The sequence below is a fragment of the Purpureocillium takamizusanense genome, chromosome 3, assembly GCF_022605165.1.
Source record: "Purpureocillium takamizusanense chromosome 3, complete sequence".
Taxonomy (NCBI): domain Eukaryota; kingdom Fungi; phylum Ascomycota; class Sordariomycetes; order Hypocreales; family Ophiocordycipitaceae; genus Purpureocillium; species Purpureocillium takamizusanense.
Window position 1 is genome coordinate 332,657 of NC_063070.1, and position 16,386 is coordinate 349,042.

Here is a 16,386-nt window from a genome sequence, read left to right on the forward strand (position 1 = left end):
GCCAGGACGGCCAACCGATAGTCAAGATCTCGAAGTCGTCATCTCGGGCAGACCAACAACGCACGCCTCACCCCCAGTCAGCCATTGCAGATGTATTTGGCTGTTGGCAATGGGCGTTTCCGAACATTTTCGGGAACATGGGCTTGGTCCCTTACTGCAATGCCATACCGCGGGATCGGGTACCAGTCGCGTCGCCAGACTCAGATCGCCTCTGCCCCATGGCAGCGGCAGCGGAACCAAGACGGCAACTTTCCAGATCCTGCAGCCCTCCCGGGGGATGCAGTCAGCGGTGGCCCAGGGTTCGTGCCCCGTCCTGAGATCGGCCCGAGCGCGTGGCTCTGCATGGGGAGAGCTGCCGGGCTTCTGTGTCGCTCACGCGGGCCACGGAGCTGTCGGTTGACGCTGGAGGCCCGCGAGAGCCACGACTCCACAAGCGACACCCTCGCGAACGGCGGATTACCTTGTACAGACGTGCTTTACTCAAAACCAGCTGGGGGTTTGAGTAACGCTGGTCATTCAAACAAGATGAGATGGGGAGCAACGAATTCGTCGAACACGTCTCTCGAGACGTCGTCAACCATCGAGAGACCGTAGCTCGTAGAGTCGTCAGTCCAAATTCCCAATTTACATTTGTGCCGTGCCTGGAGTGTGTGCACCTACTAGGAATATATGCACGCACGCATGCATATTGTTTCCGCGAGCATCCCCGAGCGAGCTGCTGCAGGGGTTGTTCGGGCAGCGTCCGGGAGCGATGACAGGCCTGCTGATAGGCGGACGGGCGAAGGGCCCTGGTCAGGTTCAGGCGGTGATTGTGGGGAGGACGGGAGGACGGGAGGACTGGAGGTGGTGTTGATGGTGGTCGGAGGTGGTGGTTGGTGGTGGTGGTGGAGGTGTTGGTGCAGCACGAGGCAGACGCGCGACACCTTCTGGCCAGACAGAGAGCCAGCCAGGAGCGGCAGTAATTGTAGGTATGGAGTACCTAGATTGGTATGCGCCAGACGGTGTGCGACGCCGCGCCGCACCTTAGCAGCCCGCGTCCCCGGTACTTGGCTCGCTGCTGCGTGCGCGCCCAGCGCCTTTGACCGCAAAATAGGCAGGCAAGCCCGCGCTGGAAGCCTCACGTTGCACGAGTGCCACGGTCAAGCCGCTCCTCCCCAGTACAGTGGGTTGGACTAATATGGGCAGGGCCCGACCCGAGTGCGCGGTATAAGCCTGCGGACAGCCATCGCGAGCCAGCAGCAAGCCCACAGTGTGCGCGACGCGGGTCGGGACGCAGGCTCGCATGCGCCGCCTCTCCGCATCAATCGGCTGCGTCCCTCCGCTCACACGGTCATGCATGGGCCGGCACGGTACCGAAAGATGGATCGGGCAATGCGATGCAGCCGAGCATCGATTCCTAAACTGCCCGTGCAGGTATCTCTGTCTGTCACCCCCCCCCCCCCCTCTTCTCTCTCTTTCTCTTTGCGCAAACAACCAAAACCCACCAGTCTGTGGACGAACCTGGAACCCCCATCAACGTATTTTGCACGCGCACTCGTTGGCGACCACATAACAAAAAAAGAAAGCAAATCCCTGAACCGCAAGACCCCGTGCCAAGCAAACTGAACAAACAATGGTGGTGTGTGATTCCGGAACGCCCGTGATAGCCTCTCCCTAGTGGTACCCGTCTGGGAACTTTCCCTCCCTGATGCCGCCCCTGCCGTGGTATCAGACATCACCCCCGCATACAGGACCTGTGCGTCCCTATTCCGACGCCGTCCAACTCGACGACCCCGGGGTCCCGTCCGTGTGGCGCAGGGCAAATGGCTGCTCGTGTCACATCCCCGACGACGCCCACACCGACGCGCTTCTGTCGTCAGTCTCCGTGTCCCCCAGCGCTTCTCCGACGCCCACTCCCGCCATGTGCTGCGCGCTCCGGTCATCTCCCTACATGACTGACGAGGCCAGCAGGCGCGATTCCACGTCGTCCATGCCGAGACCGTCCATGCGCGCGCCCTCCATGCCCTGCAACCGGCCCTCGACGGCCTGGAAACGGGGTTCGTAGGAGCCGGCGCGAGCCTCGAGATTCTCCATACGCTTCTCGATGTTATCTAGCCTCTGCTCTATCCGCATGAAGCTCTGCGCCATGTCGTGGCTCAAGCGGTCGAGCTTGTTTGTGAAGGATCGGATCGTCGTGGCGAGCGGCGCGTTCTCCTGTCCGGGCGTCCCGGATGGCACGCGCGGCTCGTGGTTATGGCGCGGCTCCTGCAGCGCAAACCGCCACTGGTTCCCCAGTTGGACCTCGCAGACGGCCTTGGCGCGAAAAGGGCAGTCGATTTTGCGCGTCGAGGGATTGCGCTTCTTGGCGGTGCTGTTGTACTTGACGCCGCCTCGGTCGCAGACGAGGTCGTAGCGCGTTGGCTTGCCGTCACGATAGTTTGAGGCGCGCAGCTTGACGATGCCGTACCCTTGGTCCTTGGCGACACGCTGCACCGACGCCATGAGGTCCTCAAAGGTCCGGAAGATGCCCTCGGGCGGCGGCAACAACGCGGGTGGGGGCGTGTTCGGCATCGTGGAGACGCGGCAGAGGGCCGGCGGAGCTTGGACGGGCGTGCGAGACGATGGCGATGTCGAAGGGCAGGCAGGGGGGCGGCGACGGGAGAGTGCGGCGGCTGATGAGGAGAGCTCAGAGACGAGGAGTCCCCTCCGATATATAAATCGGAACGGCAGGCCGAGCGAACTGCCGCGACTTGACTTGCGACGGGTGTTGGTCGCGGTCCGATGTACCAAATGAGCGAGGCTGGGCTGTAAGGATTTTCCAATCCGCACTGTCGACAAGTTAAGGTTTGGTGTTGATCCGGTCCGAGTGACAAGAGCCAATTACGGGCCGCGCTGCGCCAAGCAGCCGGGGGTCACCGCGCTAACGCGCCTGGGAGCCAGTAGGCTCAGGGCCCTCCAGCGCTCTTGCGCCCGCGCAGACAGATGCTGCCCGCCCGGAATCTCGGGCGCGCCCTCACAAGAGGTCCCTTCCAGGTCATTAGCGACATTGGGTCCCACTGGTGCCCCGAGGGATCGGGTCCAGAGTTCCGGAGGCGTGATCGCCGCCCGTGTTTGTCTGAACACCAGAATCGAGTGCAAGTTGCTCTTGTGGGGTAGTCGCAGACGGAGGAAGTATGCACCACGTGGACATGGATTGCTGAAGCTCTTTGTTTCCAGTTTGATTTCGAACACTTTTAGTTGGACGAATATGCACGTAGGTGCCCTCCGTTCGCGAGTAGATAGACACACAACCAGGCAACCCGGGCGCCGTGTTGGCGGCCACGCAGCACGTGACATTTGTGTCCAGGTCTGTCTGTCAGTTTTCGCAGCGTCTGCGGCACGTCTTTCTGTCACACAAGAGTTGGGCACTCCGAATCGCTTTTGAACTTATTCCGTCACAGGCGCATTTTGTGTGCGTGGTTGCGACTTCGCCCAGGTCTCAACTCTCCTTCACCCGTGCCGACTTGCAGCCGCAGCGTATAAAAACGAGGGGCCGTCGCACTGTCATCACTCCAGGCCTGCGGTACGGAGTACGTACTGCCCCTGTCGAGGAAATCCATTCTTCTGCCCCACATCGCCGTCGCCCTCCAACCACTTCATTGACACCCTATTCACCCTTCCGCTCGGCAGCCAAGTCCCGTCCCGATTGCTGGTGCGGCGCGTCTGGCATTGCCTTCGTGACACTGTCACAGCACTGTGAGCACGATTGACGCTTTGCTCTCCCGCCGTCTTCAGGTGCACGCAACCTTCGTCCCGTTCGAAATGAACAACAAGCCTGCGGCCGAGGCCGAGGCGGGCAGCGGCTCACAGGCCGTGGATGAGGCTCAGCTCAATGAGGCGATGAAGCGCCTCAAGCTCCTTCACATCAAGGTGCGTACAAAGCGCGGCTCAACACGTTTGATCAAACTGGGACAGGATCTTGGCTGACCTCGCTTTTCACCAAAGTCACGACTTCTACGCGATACCATACCAAGGATGATAGAGCCCCTAGTTCAGAAGCAGCCATCACGTACATATCCCCTCACCCCTGCTTCCTTGATTCGTCAAGCAGCGCTCGCAGTGAGCTAACCTTGAGGGCGCACAGCCGACGTCATGTTCACCTCTTTTGTCAAGGCCGTCGCCGATGCTCAAACAGAAGTCAAGGACTTTACTGACCTTATGAGAGACGAAGAGAGCAAAAAGGCCATGGCCATGGCTGACAAGAGTCGCGAAGAAAATCCGTTTGGCATCAAGCCGTGGAGGCACAAGGATCATCCGGATTGGTTTGACATGGACAAGGACTGAAGATGCACCCTCTGTCAGCTGTCATCGCTGTGAACTCATTTGACATTGGGCAGAGGAGGCGGCAGCGCCGATGCGAGATGGACACGACATGGGGAGTTTGGGCAATGCTTCTCTTTTTGGTCCTCCAGGTTTATCTAGATTCCCCGACATGAATGATATGCATAACGTCACTTTGCAGACTTGTCAGTAATGGCTCACTAATGCCAATCACTTTCGATTTGAGGGTGGACGACACACGCCATGGGAGATCTGATTATTCACATCCTGTCTGATCTAGACGATGCACCACACGACAGTCAGCGTGGACAGCTACGATAGTCTCCTTGAACCCAAATGCCCAGGGGGCCAAAGTCGGCTCCCCCCGGCGTTGCGCTCCAGGTTCGCTGCTGGGCCTGGATAAAAGAACGCTCTCGCATTTCTCGTCAAGCGAGGAAAAACTTGGTTGTTGATCGGTCGACGGATGACAGCCCGAGCTTGCACAAGCATAAGGACAACAAGAGGTAGAGTTGATTATATTTCCTCGTAATTTATCTGAGCTTCTGCATAATGCAGAGCATGGACGACTCACCAGCGGTTTGCAGTTTGCCGCCCCTCCCTTGGCCTGTCGGCTTGATGAGCCAGGATTGTTATCACGTGATTTTCATCGTGGGTCTGGCCGTTTCTGCCCCGCTCTGATTCGTCAGGCTAGCGGGCACAATTCGACCTTCCACCCACACAAATTTTCCCCCAAATCTCGAAATTCCTCGTTTGTTCCTGGTTGAGATCCTCATCGAACACTCGCAGCACGACCGCAACAATGGTGTCCCAACGAGTTACCTACCGCCGCCGCAACCCGTGAGTGCTCCTCGAAATCTCTATACATCGACCCGATCGCACTCGAATCCCCTCGCACGCACTTCGGGCGACACTATGGGCTAACCCCGGACTCTAGCTACAACACTCGATCCAACCGGACCCGAGTCGTCAAGACTCCCGGTGGCGAGCTCCGTCTGCTGCACATCAAGAAGCGCGGCACTGTTCCCAAGTGCGGTGACTGCGGCTCCAAGCTCTCTGGCGTAAGTGGCCCTCCGCGTCGACGTTCCGGCAATTGGCAATCGGCGACAGCGAATGAGTCTCGGGAAGGATGCGACCGGGCTTCGGCAAGAGAGCTTTCATGGCTACGACGCAACGCAACTGGGGGCATTCCAGGAGGGGCGCCGTTTCGGGCGGCCACGATGCGGACACGCTGTCGCGGTTGCCGGGCCCGCACACGCACTGGCGATGATTGCACGCGGAGAAACTGACCGAGTATGACACAGATCCCCGCCCTCCGACCCCGCGAGTACTCCCAGATCTCCAAGCCGCAGAAGACCGTCCAGCGCGCCTACGGTGGCTCGAGATGCGGTGGCTGCGTCCGTGACCGCATCGTCCGCGCCTTCCTCATCGAGGAGCAGAAGATCGTCAAGAAGGTGCTGAAGGAGCAGGAGCAGAGCCAGAAGAAGAAATAAGCATATTTCAACCATGGGTTTGGGCTTTCTGCGCGGACGGCAAGGAACTTTGAGAGGGGACTGGTTCATTGCTTTGGTGTTCATAAGGGCAAAGGGACTGCATGATACATCCGGGGACTGGCCGGAGAGGCCGGCCTCCTGCTGTCTTTAGGACTGCGACCTCCTCTTGGTGGTTTTAAATGAGACAAAACATCAAGCTGGCACGATGATACGGGCTCCTGACGTGCGGTGCCGACGAGCCAAGTGCGCGAGCGGCACTCCTGCGAATGAACCACGACCGGAACTCGCTGGGACACATGCCGACAACGACAGTTGACGACCAGATCAGCCACTGCTAGGAATACTCACACATATGTCTGGACACTGGTAGTAGTAATTCGATGTGCGCGTACTCGTATCTTCATCGGGGCTGTGGTTGAAATTGTCAAAATCGGGCGCCGCGGCATGACGTGTAGACACAGGTCAATTGCCCCGACCTAAATTTTTGAGTGGCCAAGCCATCCTCCTCCACTGTCATCCCTACATCCGCCTCCGTTATAAACCACCCGAGGCTCGCCCACGACCGAACTGTCCATGCGATAGATAATACGCTACTCGTGGCTTAAACATGCGCAGCTTTGCGCGACATTGCGGCGGCTTGCGCGGGCTCTGCGCTGCGACAACGCGGTCACGACTGAGCACTTCGCCACGACTGGCAGTTCCGACCGCGACAAGCTTGCCAGGACTGCCATCACGGCCCCGCCTCTTGCACACGACCATCTCATCGCAGCGGTCACGCAAGGATGCGCCGAAGGAGCCTCCGCCGACGGACCTGAATGAACTCAACGTCCTGGGCAACACGCCGGCGCCGTCGACGTCGGTGGACGTGTGCACGTATGACGGATTCGGGCTGAACAGCGGGGTGACTATCACAGGCGGTAACGGGGCGCTACTCGTCAACGGCGAAGCCTTTGAGTGGCGGCCATGGGAGGCCAAGGGAGTCATGGAGCTTTACAACAAAAAGGGCCAGTTCGAGTTGCCTAAGGAGGCTTTTGGGCTGTTCGATCTGTTGTGGCCACGGCCAGGTACGTGCCAGCGTCACCCTCGAGTGCCCGAGTGGATCTCACGCGAAATGGATCTCTCTGCAGCAGGATACTAATTTGATGATTGAAGATTTGCTGGTCATTGGCGTGGGCAAGACAAACATGCCGCTGAGCCCGCAGACGAAGCAACACATTGCGGAGCTGGGGATGAGGGTAGAGGTGCTAGACACGAGAAACGCCGCTGCACAGTTCAACTTGCTGGCGACGGAGCGAGGCGTGTCTGATGTGGCCGCGGCGTTGATACCTATTGGATGGAAAGAGGGCTCAGGCGCTGTATGAGCTCGCGTTTCGACGGCGTGTGCTTTGTACGATGAGCCAGCTGGCGGTGTGCAGTTGGCTGTATAATATATCTGCGGGAAGTCAAGCGAGCGTCGGGCAGACAGGTTCAGCTTTCCGGACTGTGAGCTAGTTGACCAGTTATTTGCAGCCTATGATGGGGACTGTTGACTGGGCCGCTTGTAGATGAGGCTGCTGCATATTGTCGCTTGCGTGGCTACTGTTAGGGACTTTGTACGTCCTGATTTCTTGAACCGCAGACTTGGACTGAGATCGCCTGGGGCTGGCTTCAAGTATCTGCCACATTGCACGTCTACTCAACTGCAGCAGCAGCAACAGCAGCAGCACCGCCACCCGCCGTGGCTGGTAGTATGGTATACAAAAGCGAACGAGGAAAAAATAAAATCGAATTACCCAACGCGGCGGGATCGCTGCTGTCCATGGCGAACAAAAAGCCCAATGGGCCACGCCAACGGCGCGCTCGGCACAGGGTAGGCAGGTTGCACCACGTGGCGGCAGCGTTTGACGGGACTTGATGGCGTCCAGCGCATTTGGCAGGGGGGACGGGCCCCGCTGTGACGTGCGCGACAGACCGACCAGCTCCAGCTCCGACTCCAGCTCCAGGGCAGCTCCAGCAATGGGGGGGCTCTGGCCGCCGAACGCACCATGACGATTGGCTGCTGTCCTCCCCTGGCCAGGCAGACAAGGAGACAAAATTGCGACGACGTGCCTCGACTCGACGTTGGCAAAGCAGGAACTTGGAACCCTCGCCCGCGCACTCGCCCGAGTCTCCCACACAAACACAAACACACACACGCACACGCGCACGCACACGCGCACGCACACGCATACGCACACACACACTCACAGCTGGTACGCCTTGGTGCGCCATACGTGGAACCCGTTGAACCGCCAGCTCGCTTCGCTTGGTCTTACCCATCGCCCGGCCCGCGCCCTCTAGCCGCATCGACGTGCCGCCGCCGCCCATCTGACAAGTCAAGTCCGGCGCGCCTCTCTGCAGCGTCGACGATACCTTATTTATTCGCTGGCCTACCGTCGCGCACGCACACCTCCCTCGCCCGTTCAATGCGTGACATGAGTTCCGCATCGCCAACAATCACGTTCTGCGGCTGCTCAGTCGGACGTCTCGCCCGTTGAGACTATCAACGGTCATCTCGCAGCGACGCTTTCCTTTTCCGGTCAGCGCGCCCTGTCTTCATCCTGCCTCCCGCTTGCCTCAAGACCGTCTAGGCTGGTGCGGGAGGTGGAAGCTGCCAGGCGAAATCCGATTATACCACTCGGGAATTGAAGTCCATCCCTGGCCCCCTGTCCCAGGTCGACCTCTCGGTCCTTGCGCTACGCCTACTATCTGGCTAACCGCGTTGCCGAAGCGAGCATTCACAGCCGCAGCGCCTGGGTTTCGAAGTATCTACTTTTTTTCATATATATGGCGAGCCCAGACAACGCTCGATCTCGTCGCAGTCATGACGGGCACTCGTGACTCACCATCGACCGCGGCTGGCACGTCGCCCGCCATCCATTCTACCGACCCTGTGGCGACCGATCCAGCACTGCTTCGGGACAACTCACAGATCAAGTCTTACAAGACGAGCCGCTTCGAGTATCCGGACATTCGCGTCTTCTTCCGCCAGCATGCCAAAGCCAAGGAGCTCCCGGCACCGCTGCCCCTCATCGTGTGCATCCCCGGCCTTGGGGGTTCGGTTGCTCAGTTCCATCCGCTTCTGAGCAGCCTTGTGGACCTGGCCCCATGCCTGGCAGTCGATTTTCCTGGTGGCGGCCGCTCTGGCTACTCTGTCACGTCATGGGATGCGTACACGCCGGCGGCTCTCGGCGAGTTGCTCGAGCTTATCATTGAGGATTATCGTGATAGCGAGGCGGGCCAGAACGTGGTTCTCATCGGACACAGCATGGGTACAGCTTTGTCGGCCTGGCTCGCTAATCGGCGCGTCCCTCACGTAACTGCGCTGGCGGACCACATCGTTGGCCTCGTTGCGATTTGTCCCACGTCTGGACCGTGGGATGAGAAGAGGTCCACTTTGATGCGGCGCCTCTTCTGGATCCCGGGCTGGGTCTTTTCGCTGTGGCGAGCCTGGGATGCGTGGGGAGGACCAGAGAGCCCCAGCGTCGCCCGCTTTGTGGGTGCAGGGGCCGAGCCAGAGCTCAAGGGCTTGCAATACCGCTTCAACCAGCAGAGTCGAACGCCTGTCTTCAGGCGCATGGCCTATGGCGCTCTCCCCGTGTACCGCGACGGGAAAGCCGAGGGTGGAATCCCGGGACTCGACATCTGGGCTGGCTTAGACATACCCGTCTACCTGATCGCTGGCGAGAAGGACCATCTGACCCCCCCGACCGAGGTGGGCAAGATAGCCAAGGCCCTGGGCTCCACCGTCGAGGGAACAGCCGCGAATGGGGATGTTGAGCCTGACGTCCAGGGTCCAGAGGCTGCGGCACCTGTGAGCATGTCGATGAAGCCCCACGATCACGTCCCCAGCGATCCTGCCGCGAATGGTCACCTCCCCCGGAAGAGTGTTGACGGCAACGCATACGCCGGCGACGATGCGCACGATGATCCGTCGACGCCCATGGACTCCGACATGTCGGGTGACGATAAAGCATCTGTGCCGCTTCCTGTTCAGCCAGCCCACCCCAAGAAGGTGGTGCAGTCCATTGTCATTCCCGCGCCGGCGAACCACGCTCTGCTCTACATGCCACGATCTGCCCGCGCATTGGCCGGCCTCATCGCGGACTTTTTGGCGACCAAGATTACAGGTCGGCTGTCTCTTGCCTGGCAGCTGCAGTACCTCTCGCGGGAGGGCAAGTGGGACGTGAAAAATCTCAACAAGTGGAAGTCGGTGGCGCCAGTGTCGCACGCCATTGGGCCGGAGGGAAAGCCGGTTTTCAGAGCCATGAAGACGCTGCGGGAGGCGGATGACGTGCACTGCCCCAAGGAGTTTGTGGACAAGTGGTCGTCGATCATCAAGGACGTTATAGACATTTCCAAGGACCAGCCAGTCTACGACCCGCGTGGCCTGGAACGAGGTGGCGTGCATTACCACAAGTTTCCGACGGTTTCAAAGATCCCTCCTGAGGGCCACGAAGTTGAGGCTTTTATCCGACTCGTGGACAAGCTGCGCGAACGCCAGAAGGAACGAGCCGTCGCGGAAGCGTGGGACGACCCGGGCAAGTGCGTCATTGGCGTGCATTGCCACTACGGCTTCAATCGCACAGGATACTTCATCGTCTGTTACCTGGTGGAACGGTGCGGCTTCTCGCTGCCCGAGGCGATCGACGCCTTTGCCAAGGCACGGCCAAACGGTATCCGCCACTCTCATTTCTTGGATCGGCTTTTTGTGCGGTATAACATTGACCGCGCGCAAAGGTAAAAAGGGGAGCTGGGTCTGTCCGTGGGCGGCAGCGAGCGGGAAGAAGCGAGGGACCCTTGCTCTCAAGCTCGGCTCTGTCCGACTGCTACTTGATCACTATCACGGGAGCAGGATTGTGAATCGCGAGCGATGATTTTCGGCGTTTCATGGGACGCTTTAGAAGGTGGTCTTTGTTACCGAGTCTGGGTGTACTGCCTTGTTCGTTCCATGGGCTATCAATGTATGCACGCTGTTGTTCCTCCCGCCGGTATGGTTGTGTACTACTATTAGTAACGTTAATAATAGCATGAGATACCACCACGTGGGGCATGCGATTCTGAAACCCTGCCTCTCTCTCTGTATGTTACCGTGTTCGACGCCATGGCTGCTCGCGGCTCCAGATGTCGACGCTCACCGATTCACGCAGGAATTACACCGAATGCCCCGGCAATAGATTTTAAAAAAAAATCAAAAAAATCCCTGCAGGTATACGCTTCAAATGCAACAATCAAATGTGGTAGGAGGCCTCTACTGCAAGCCGTCGTACTCGTGGTAGTTGCTCGTCCACTGCGGCGCCGCATGCTCGGCTCCCGCAGCCGCGATGACGCTCGGGCGGGCCGTCTTCTCGCGCAGCTCCTCGGTGATGGCATCCACATCTACGTCCAGATAGTGGCTCAGGAACTTGCCCACGTCCGTGTTCTCGACGTTGCCGCGGATGCTGGCTGCCTGGGGCCCGCCGGAGCTGTAGACGTTGACGTCAACGGCCGTGTGCCCGTGCGTGCTCCAGCCGACGTGCGCGCGCAGCGAGATGATGGCGGCGAAGTTACTGGTGGCGTCATCGGGATCCGTGGCGAGGAGAGATAGCTCCTCGTCGGTTGCGTCGGTTACGCCCAGGCCAGAGACGACGAGCTCGTCGTTAATCCAGGTCTTGAGGTCGGACTGCGAGAGAGGCGAAGGCTGCTTCGAGACGTAGTCCTGGAGCTTGCCGGCCAGTCTCTCGCACGACGACGAGGCCTGGGCGAGGGCTTGAGGATACCAGTTGTACACGGGGAGGTGGCCGGGCTCTTGCAGCGCGGTGGCGAGGCCGCCGGTCTCGTGATCGCTGGTGGCTACGAGGACGGTCTCCGTCTGCGTGTCGTCGATGAAGTCCAGGACAGCCTTGAACGCCTTGTCGTACTCGAGAACCTCTCGAACCTGGGCGGCGGGGTCATTGATGTGGCCGGCATGGTCGATGCGGCTTCCCTCAATCATGAGGAAGAAGCCCCTGTCGCTGTCCGATGTGGCTCGCTCGAGCGCGCGCAGCGCCGTCTTGGCCATTTCACTGAGACTCGGGTAGACGTCATTCTCGTTCTGCCTATCCAGTTCGAACGGGATGTCGGATGAGGCGAAGAGACCCAACAAAGGAAGTTTCGCCTTTTTGCCGCCCTTGAGCTTATCGAAGCCGTCGCGGCTGTCGGTGTAGGTCCAGCCGTACTTGTCTTGGGCCAGCTTGACAACGTCGACGTCGTCGGCGCGGCAACTGCCGTCGGTACCGTTGGGCAGGAAGTGGCACCGGCCGCCGCCAAGCATGAGATCGACTGAGCGACCCAGCACACCATGGCCGACTTCTTGAAGGGCGATGTCGTCCTGCATTTGGCGGAGAAGGACGTGGCTGGCAAAGCACGCGGGGGTTGCGTCGGTGATGTCCGTGGTGACCACGAGGCCGGTCATGTAGCCGGCCCTCTTGGCGGCCTCAAGGACGGAGCCGCAGGGTTCGTAGTCTGGTAGGACAGAGATGGCGCCATTGTAGCTCTTCTTGCCACACGAGAAGGCGGTTGCGCCGGCAGCGCTGTCGGTGACGAGGGAGTTGCTGGAGCGGGTGCGGCTGGAGCCCCAGAAGTGCTTGTCAAGGACCAGGGTGTCGTTATCGGGCAGACCGTCGACGTGCTGACGGAAGCTACGAGTAAGAGAGAGGGAGGCCGGGCCCATGCCGTCGGAGACCATGAAAACGAGGTTGCGCTTGTCGGCGCGACTCGGGGGGCGAGATGTCTGCTGGTTGTGCTGGGCCCAGACAGCTATGACGATGACGGCGGCGGTTGCGACGAGGGCCCAAATGAAGATGCCGGCCTCGCGCAGGCGCGACCAGCGGCGCCTCCTGTCCATGTCGGCGCCGCCGTTGCCGCTGTCGCTGCCATGATCTGCGCGAGTCGAGCCCTCGCCCTCGTTGGAGAGGAGGGGGCTTTGCTCGGAGACCTGCTCGGAGACCTGTGCGACGTCGTGCCTGTCAGTCACTGGAGCCCGCGCTGGCTGCGCCCGTCTTGGAAACCTCGTGGTGGGAAACATACCATTGCGATTGCTGTGTGCCCTTGCTGCGGACCGACAAACTGTCAAGGTGGTGGAGCTTGTTTGACGGAGCTGTCTGAGTTTGGTAGAGGAAGCCAAACTGCAGCAGCAAGGGTGGGAGCGGCAGCCAAGAAGGCGTGCCGAGGAGGATGGGGGATGGGTAGGAAGATAAAGGTACAGATCTGGATAAGGTACTAACGGAAGTGGGTGGGCGACAGTGGATGGCGGTTGGGGCTACACGCCCGGCACTGAGGCGAGATGTGACAGTGGAGGAACGGCGTCACCTGGCCTCCAGTGGACGAACGGCACGGGGCCCCCTGAAGAGCTCTCGGGCTTACCTTATTTAGCTCAACTGCCCGGGTTTCCGGTCCGGGCCCGCGCGAGCCAGTGGATGGGCTGAGGTGCCTGCAGGTGGTAGGCAAGGCAAGGTAGCTTCCCCGCAGTGGGCACTGACTTACAGAGTCACCTGGGCTTCCTTGTTAGGTTGCCGCCTGCCGCCCTCACTCCTGATCTCTTCTAGACCCCCCCCCCTTCATCACGGTCATCAGGCACCTCTGGCACATCATTGATCACACCGCAAAGCACGACAGAAGTTGATCTCGATGGATGCCCCCGACTCGTTTATCATCACCGCCTCCTGACTATTAAGTTGGGTAGTTTGCAAGCCCTACGTACTATCTCAGTACATACACCTGCCCACGCGCCGTCGAGTGGAACCCTCTTTGGTCAGGTCTTTGAGGGCTGCTGCCATGGTCCGACCACGACAGCTGTTGAATCGAGACGTCACCATCGTTGAGGCGGCGTCGTTCGACCATCTGCGCGCGCAAGTGCGGCGGTCTCACTTCAGAACTGTATCACGACGCCACCGTATCATTGTTGGGCCACGTCAACCCAACAGTATACTGTACGTCTGACCTCGGACTGCTTTCGCTTCTAGCCAACCTTTACCATTCCCGTGTGACAATATATACAAGCGACGTCTCCATCTGGCGCCGGCCTCACGTTAGGTACCGGAAGTTGCGATGGCCGTCTCCCTCGTCCGTCACGTCAACCTCTGCGTTCGGGTCCGCGGGGCCATACAACAGGTCTCTGCGTCGGTTCTCCCTACTTAGCGCAAGGGACATGCCCAGTGAGCAGACGAAGATGACGCCTGTTAGCCCACAGCCGATTGCGCAGCCTCTCGTGTAAAATGGCCTGTGTCGACGGTCTCGTTAGCCTCCATCCAAGCCGCGTGGACAAAGAAAGAGCCAAGGGGGGCCCCGGCCACTCACGCATCACTCTGGGGAAATACGACGCTGCTGATAAACGACGACAGCTGGCCAATAGTGAGGAATATGGCGAGGCCGGCCCCCTTCTTGGAGTCGCCGCCCTGGTTGTTGAGCACCCATGTGACGTTGATGCACAGCGCCGGAAACATGCCGCAGGCCGCCAGCCAAACCCCCGCGTACCGCGTGCCGGCCCGGCCCTCGTCCTGCACTGCGGCCAGCAGCCCGTAGCCGACGACGCCCAGCGCAGACGTTGCTGCAACGATGAGGCCTCGCCGCCCGAAGCGGTCCGACGCGTACGAGGCCGCCACGCAAACGAGGAACGCCGCAAAATACGCCGGGGTCGTCAGCCCCTGTGCCTGGACGGCGGTGTAGCCCAAGTCCTTGACTATGCTGGGCAGGAAGTTGGAAAGGGCTGAGAAGGAGTAGTTGGCGCAAAAGTGGATGAGTGCGTGGACGTAGTTCTTGTAATCGGCGAAGCCCGCCGCCACCTGCTTCCACTCGACGCCGCGCTCGGCCGTCGAGTCCTTGAGCTGCAGCCTCTGCACGGCGAGCACCTTGTCTTGCTCGGACAGGAAGGGAGCCGTGGACGGCGAGTCTATGAGAAAAAAGTAGACGACGGGAGCGAAGACAACCGTCAGGGAGCCCTCTGGGCCGCGGAGCAGTCAGCATCGTCGCCCGAAGGGACTCGTGCTCACGGGTGTTGCACTGACCTATGATCAACAACAGGCGCCAGGGTGCGAGTGAGCCACGGATCTGCGTGATGCCGTAGGCCAGACTCGACGCAAAGGCGTTGGCCAGGGGCGACATGCCGACAAGGAGGGACATGCGAAGGCCCAACTCGTTGCGCCGGTACAGCATGGAGAGGAAGTAGGGCGCCCCGGCGCCAAAGGTGGCCTCGAAGACGCCGAGGAAGCTCCTCGCGACGACGAGATGGGCCAAGTTGCGCGCGGCGCCGGAGCTCATGGCGGCGGCGCCCCAGCACAGGCAGAGCAAGGACACGAAGACGTGCGCCGGGAAGAACCTCCAGAACATGGTGGTCCACTCAAAGGCGACGTAGCAGATGTAGAAGCTGTTGAGCACCCACCCCCACTGGCCCGAGTCGAGCCCCAAGTCGTGCTGGGCGCCCGCCGTCTTTGCGTTGCCGATGTTGCCGCGGTCGAGGTAGGACAGGACGTAGAGGCAGCAGAGGAGCGGGAGGACGTGTCTGTCGAGCTGGATGATGGATATGCGGGGAAGGGGGCCTTGTCAGATGGGACGGGAGAAATTCGAGGACGAGAATGAGAGACAAGGGGGATGAGAGGACTTGAGAGCGCCAAGGAGGCTCTCTTCTCGCGCTCGTGCGTACGCACACAGACATACCTTTCGACGAATGCGCCGATTCGTCTCCTCGGACACGCTCGCGGGCGCTGCGACAGCATCAGCAGCAGCAGCAGCAGCATCTCCTTCTTCTTCCTCCCCTTCTCCGTCGGCCACCGCCACCACTCGGACCCCGAGCTCGGCACCGGCGTCCTTGACAAAGGCCGTCTTGTCCTCTGCCGTCTTGGCGCCGCCGCGCCCGCCCGGCATGTCGCTGCGCATGACTGCAGAACGCTCTATCCTCTGGTCGTCGTCGTCGTCGTCGTCATCGTCTCCGTCTTCGTCCCCATGATCATGTGTGGCGGGCAACCCGAGGGGAGGGGCCATGCCATATCGTGTACGTTGTATGTGAGTGAGTGAGTGAGTGAGTGTGCGTTACCTCCAGTCAGTATTAATTCATGTATTTCAGCGTGCTAAAGCTAACCGCGTGAAACAAGGACAAGAAGAAACCCCAACAAGCCAACCGGGACAGTGCAGGGAAGCGGTGTACGTATGTACGGAGTAATCGTAATGCATATACGTACGTGTGTGCAGGACCCGGGAAAGACAAAAAAAACAACACGGACCGCCCTGCACGTGTCTGTGGGATGATCGACAGACGCCTCCGAACCGTCAGCGACAAGTTCGGTGGGCGTCCGAGACCCAAGGGCGGCGGGCCTGGCCACACACCCATGCGAAGCGGGAGCACGACCCAAGTCTTCGTTGATATGCAGTGCTCACTTCGTATATTATACTGCTTCGTCCTTTTGTTGGGCATCACCATCGTGTCTGTCTGCGACTGCGCAACAAGTTGCTGTCTGTTTTGGGTTGGCGGGCACATGTACCAGCCAACAATGCGGTATTCTTTGTAGTAGATACTTTGTGCATTGACGATGTTCAACAAAGTTTCTTGAAAAGAAGAAAAAAAAAT

At 59.9% G+C, this 16,386-nt stretch overlaps 8 protein-coding genes across 8 annotated transcripts; 5 read left to right on the forward strand and 3 right to left on the reverse strand.

The window, feature by feature from the left end:
- Window positions 1–1,441: 1,441 nt before the first annotated feature.
- Window positions 1,442–2,799, reverse strand: JDV02_003628 (uncharacterized protein). Its single transcript, XM_047984777.1, has one exon. It carries the CDS (start codon window positions 2,548–2,550, stop codon window positions 1,927–1,929), a length of 624 nt encoding a protein of 207 aa, XP_047840752.1. The 5' UTR covers window positions 2,551–2,799; the 3' UTR covers window positions 1,442–1,926.
- Window positions 2,800–3,383: 584 nt separating this feature from the next.
- On the forward strand, window positions 3,384–4,473 carry JDV02_003629 (uncharacterized protein). The gene is made up of 4 exons (XM_047984778.1): window positions 3,384–3,548; window positions 3,649–3,888; window positions 3,964–4,027; window positions 4,103–4,473. The coding sequence occupies exons 2-4, from the start codon at window positions 3,781–3,783 to the stop codon at window positions 4,300–4,302; spliced, it is 372 nt and encodes a 123-aa protein (XP_047840753.1). The 5' UTR covers window positions 3,384–3,548; window positions 3,649–3,780; the 3' UTR covers window positions 4,303–4,473.
- Window positions 4,474–5,022: 549 nt separating this feature from the next.
- RPL34B (60S ribosomal protein L34B) lies at window positions 5,023–6,178 on the forward strand. The gene is made up of 3 exons (XM_047984779.1): window positions 5,023–5,136; window positions 5,234–5,357; window positions 5,601–6,178. Exons 1-3 carry the CDS (start codon window positions 5,099–5,101, stop codon window positions 5,787–5,789), a joined length of 351 nt encoding a protein of 116 aa, XP_047840754.1. The 5' UTR covers window positions 5,023–5,098; the 3' UTR covers window positions 5,790–6,178.
- Window positions 6,179–6,396: 218 nt separating this feature from the next.
- Window positions 6,397–7,150, forward strand: JDV02_003631 (uncharacterized protein; the record flags this gene model as incomplete). The annotated part of the gene is made up of 2 exons (XM_047984780.1): window positions 6,397–6,853; window positions 6,942–7,150. 2 exons carry the CDS (start codon window positions 6,397–6,399, stop codon window positions 7,148–7,150), a joined length of 666 nt encoding a protein of 221 aa, XP_047840755.1.
- A 183-nt stretch (window positions 7,151–7,333) lies between these two features.
- JDV02_003632 (uncharacterized protein) lies at window positions 7,334–7,642 on the forward strand (the record flags this gene model as incomplete). The annotated part of the gene is made up of 1 exon (XM_047984781.1): window positions 7,334–7,642. One exon carries the CDS (start codon window positions 7,334–7,336, stop codon window positions 7,640–7,642), a length of 309 nt encoding a protein of 102 aa, XP_047840756.1.
- A 289-nt stretch (window positions 7,643–7,931) lies between these two features.
- Window positions 7,932–10,817, forward strand: JDV02_003633 (uncharacterized protein). Its single transcript, XM_047984782.1, has one exon. It carries the CDS (start codon window positions 8,632–8,634, stop codon window positions 10,549–10,551), a length of 1,920 nt encoding a protein of 639 aa, XP_047840757.1. The 5' UTR covers window positions 7,932–8,631; the 3' UTR covers window positions 10,552–10,817.
- On the reverse strand, window positions 10,461–13,118 carry PHO8 (Alkaline phosphatase). The gene is made up of 2 exons (XM_047984783.1): window positions 12,855–13,118; window positions 10,461–12,774 (listed from the first exon to the last, which is right to left on the reverse strand). Exons 1-2 carry the CDS (start codon window positions 12,855–12,857, stop codon window positions 11,059–11,061), a joined length of 1,719 nt encoding a protein of 572 aa, XP_047840758.1. The 5' UTR covers window positions 12,858–13,118; the 3' UTR covers window positions 10,461–11,058.
- A 343-nt stretch (window positions 13,119–13,461) lies between these two features.
- On the reverse strand, window positions 13,462–16,039 carry JDV02_003635 (uncharacterized protein). Its single transcript, XM_047984784.1, has 4 exons — window positions 15,480–16,039; window positions 14,831–15,332; window positions 14,124–14,766; window positions 13,462–14,046 (listed from the first exon to the last, which is right to left on the reverse strand). The coding sequence occupies exons 1-4, from the start codon at window positions 15,801–15,803 to the stop codon at window positions 13,851–13,853; spliced, it is 1,665 nt and encodes a 554-aa protein (XP_047840759.1). The 5' UTR covers window positions 15,804–16,039; the 3' UTR covers window positions 13,462–13,850.
- Between the last annotated feature and the right edge of the window lie 347 nt (window positions 16,040–16,386).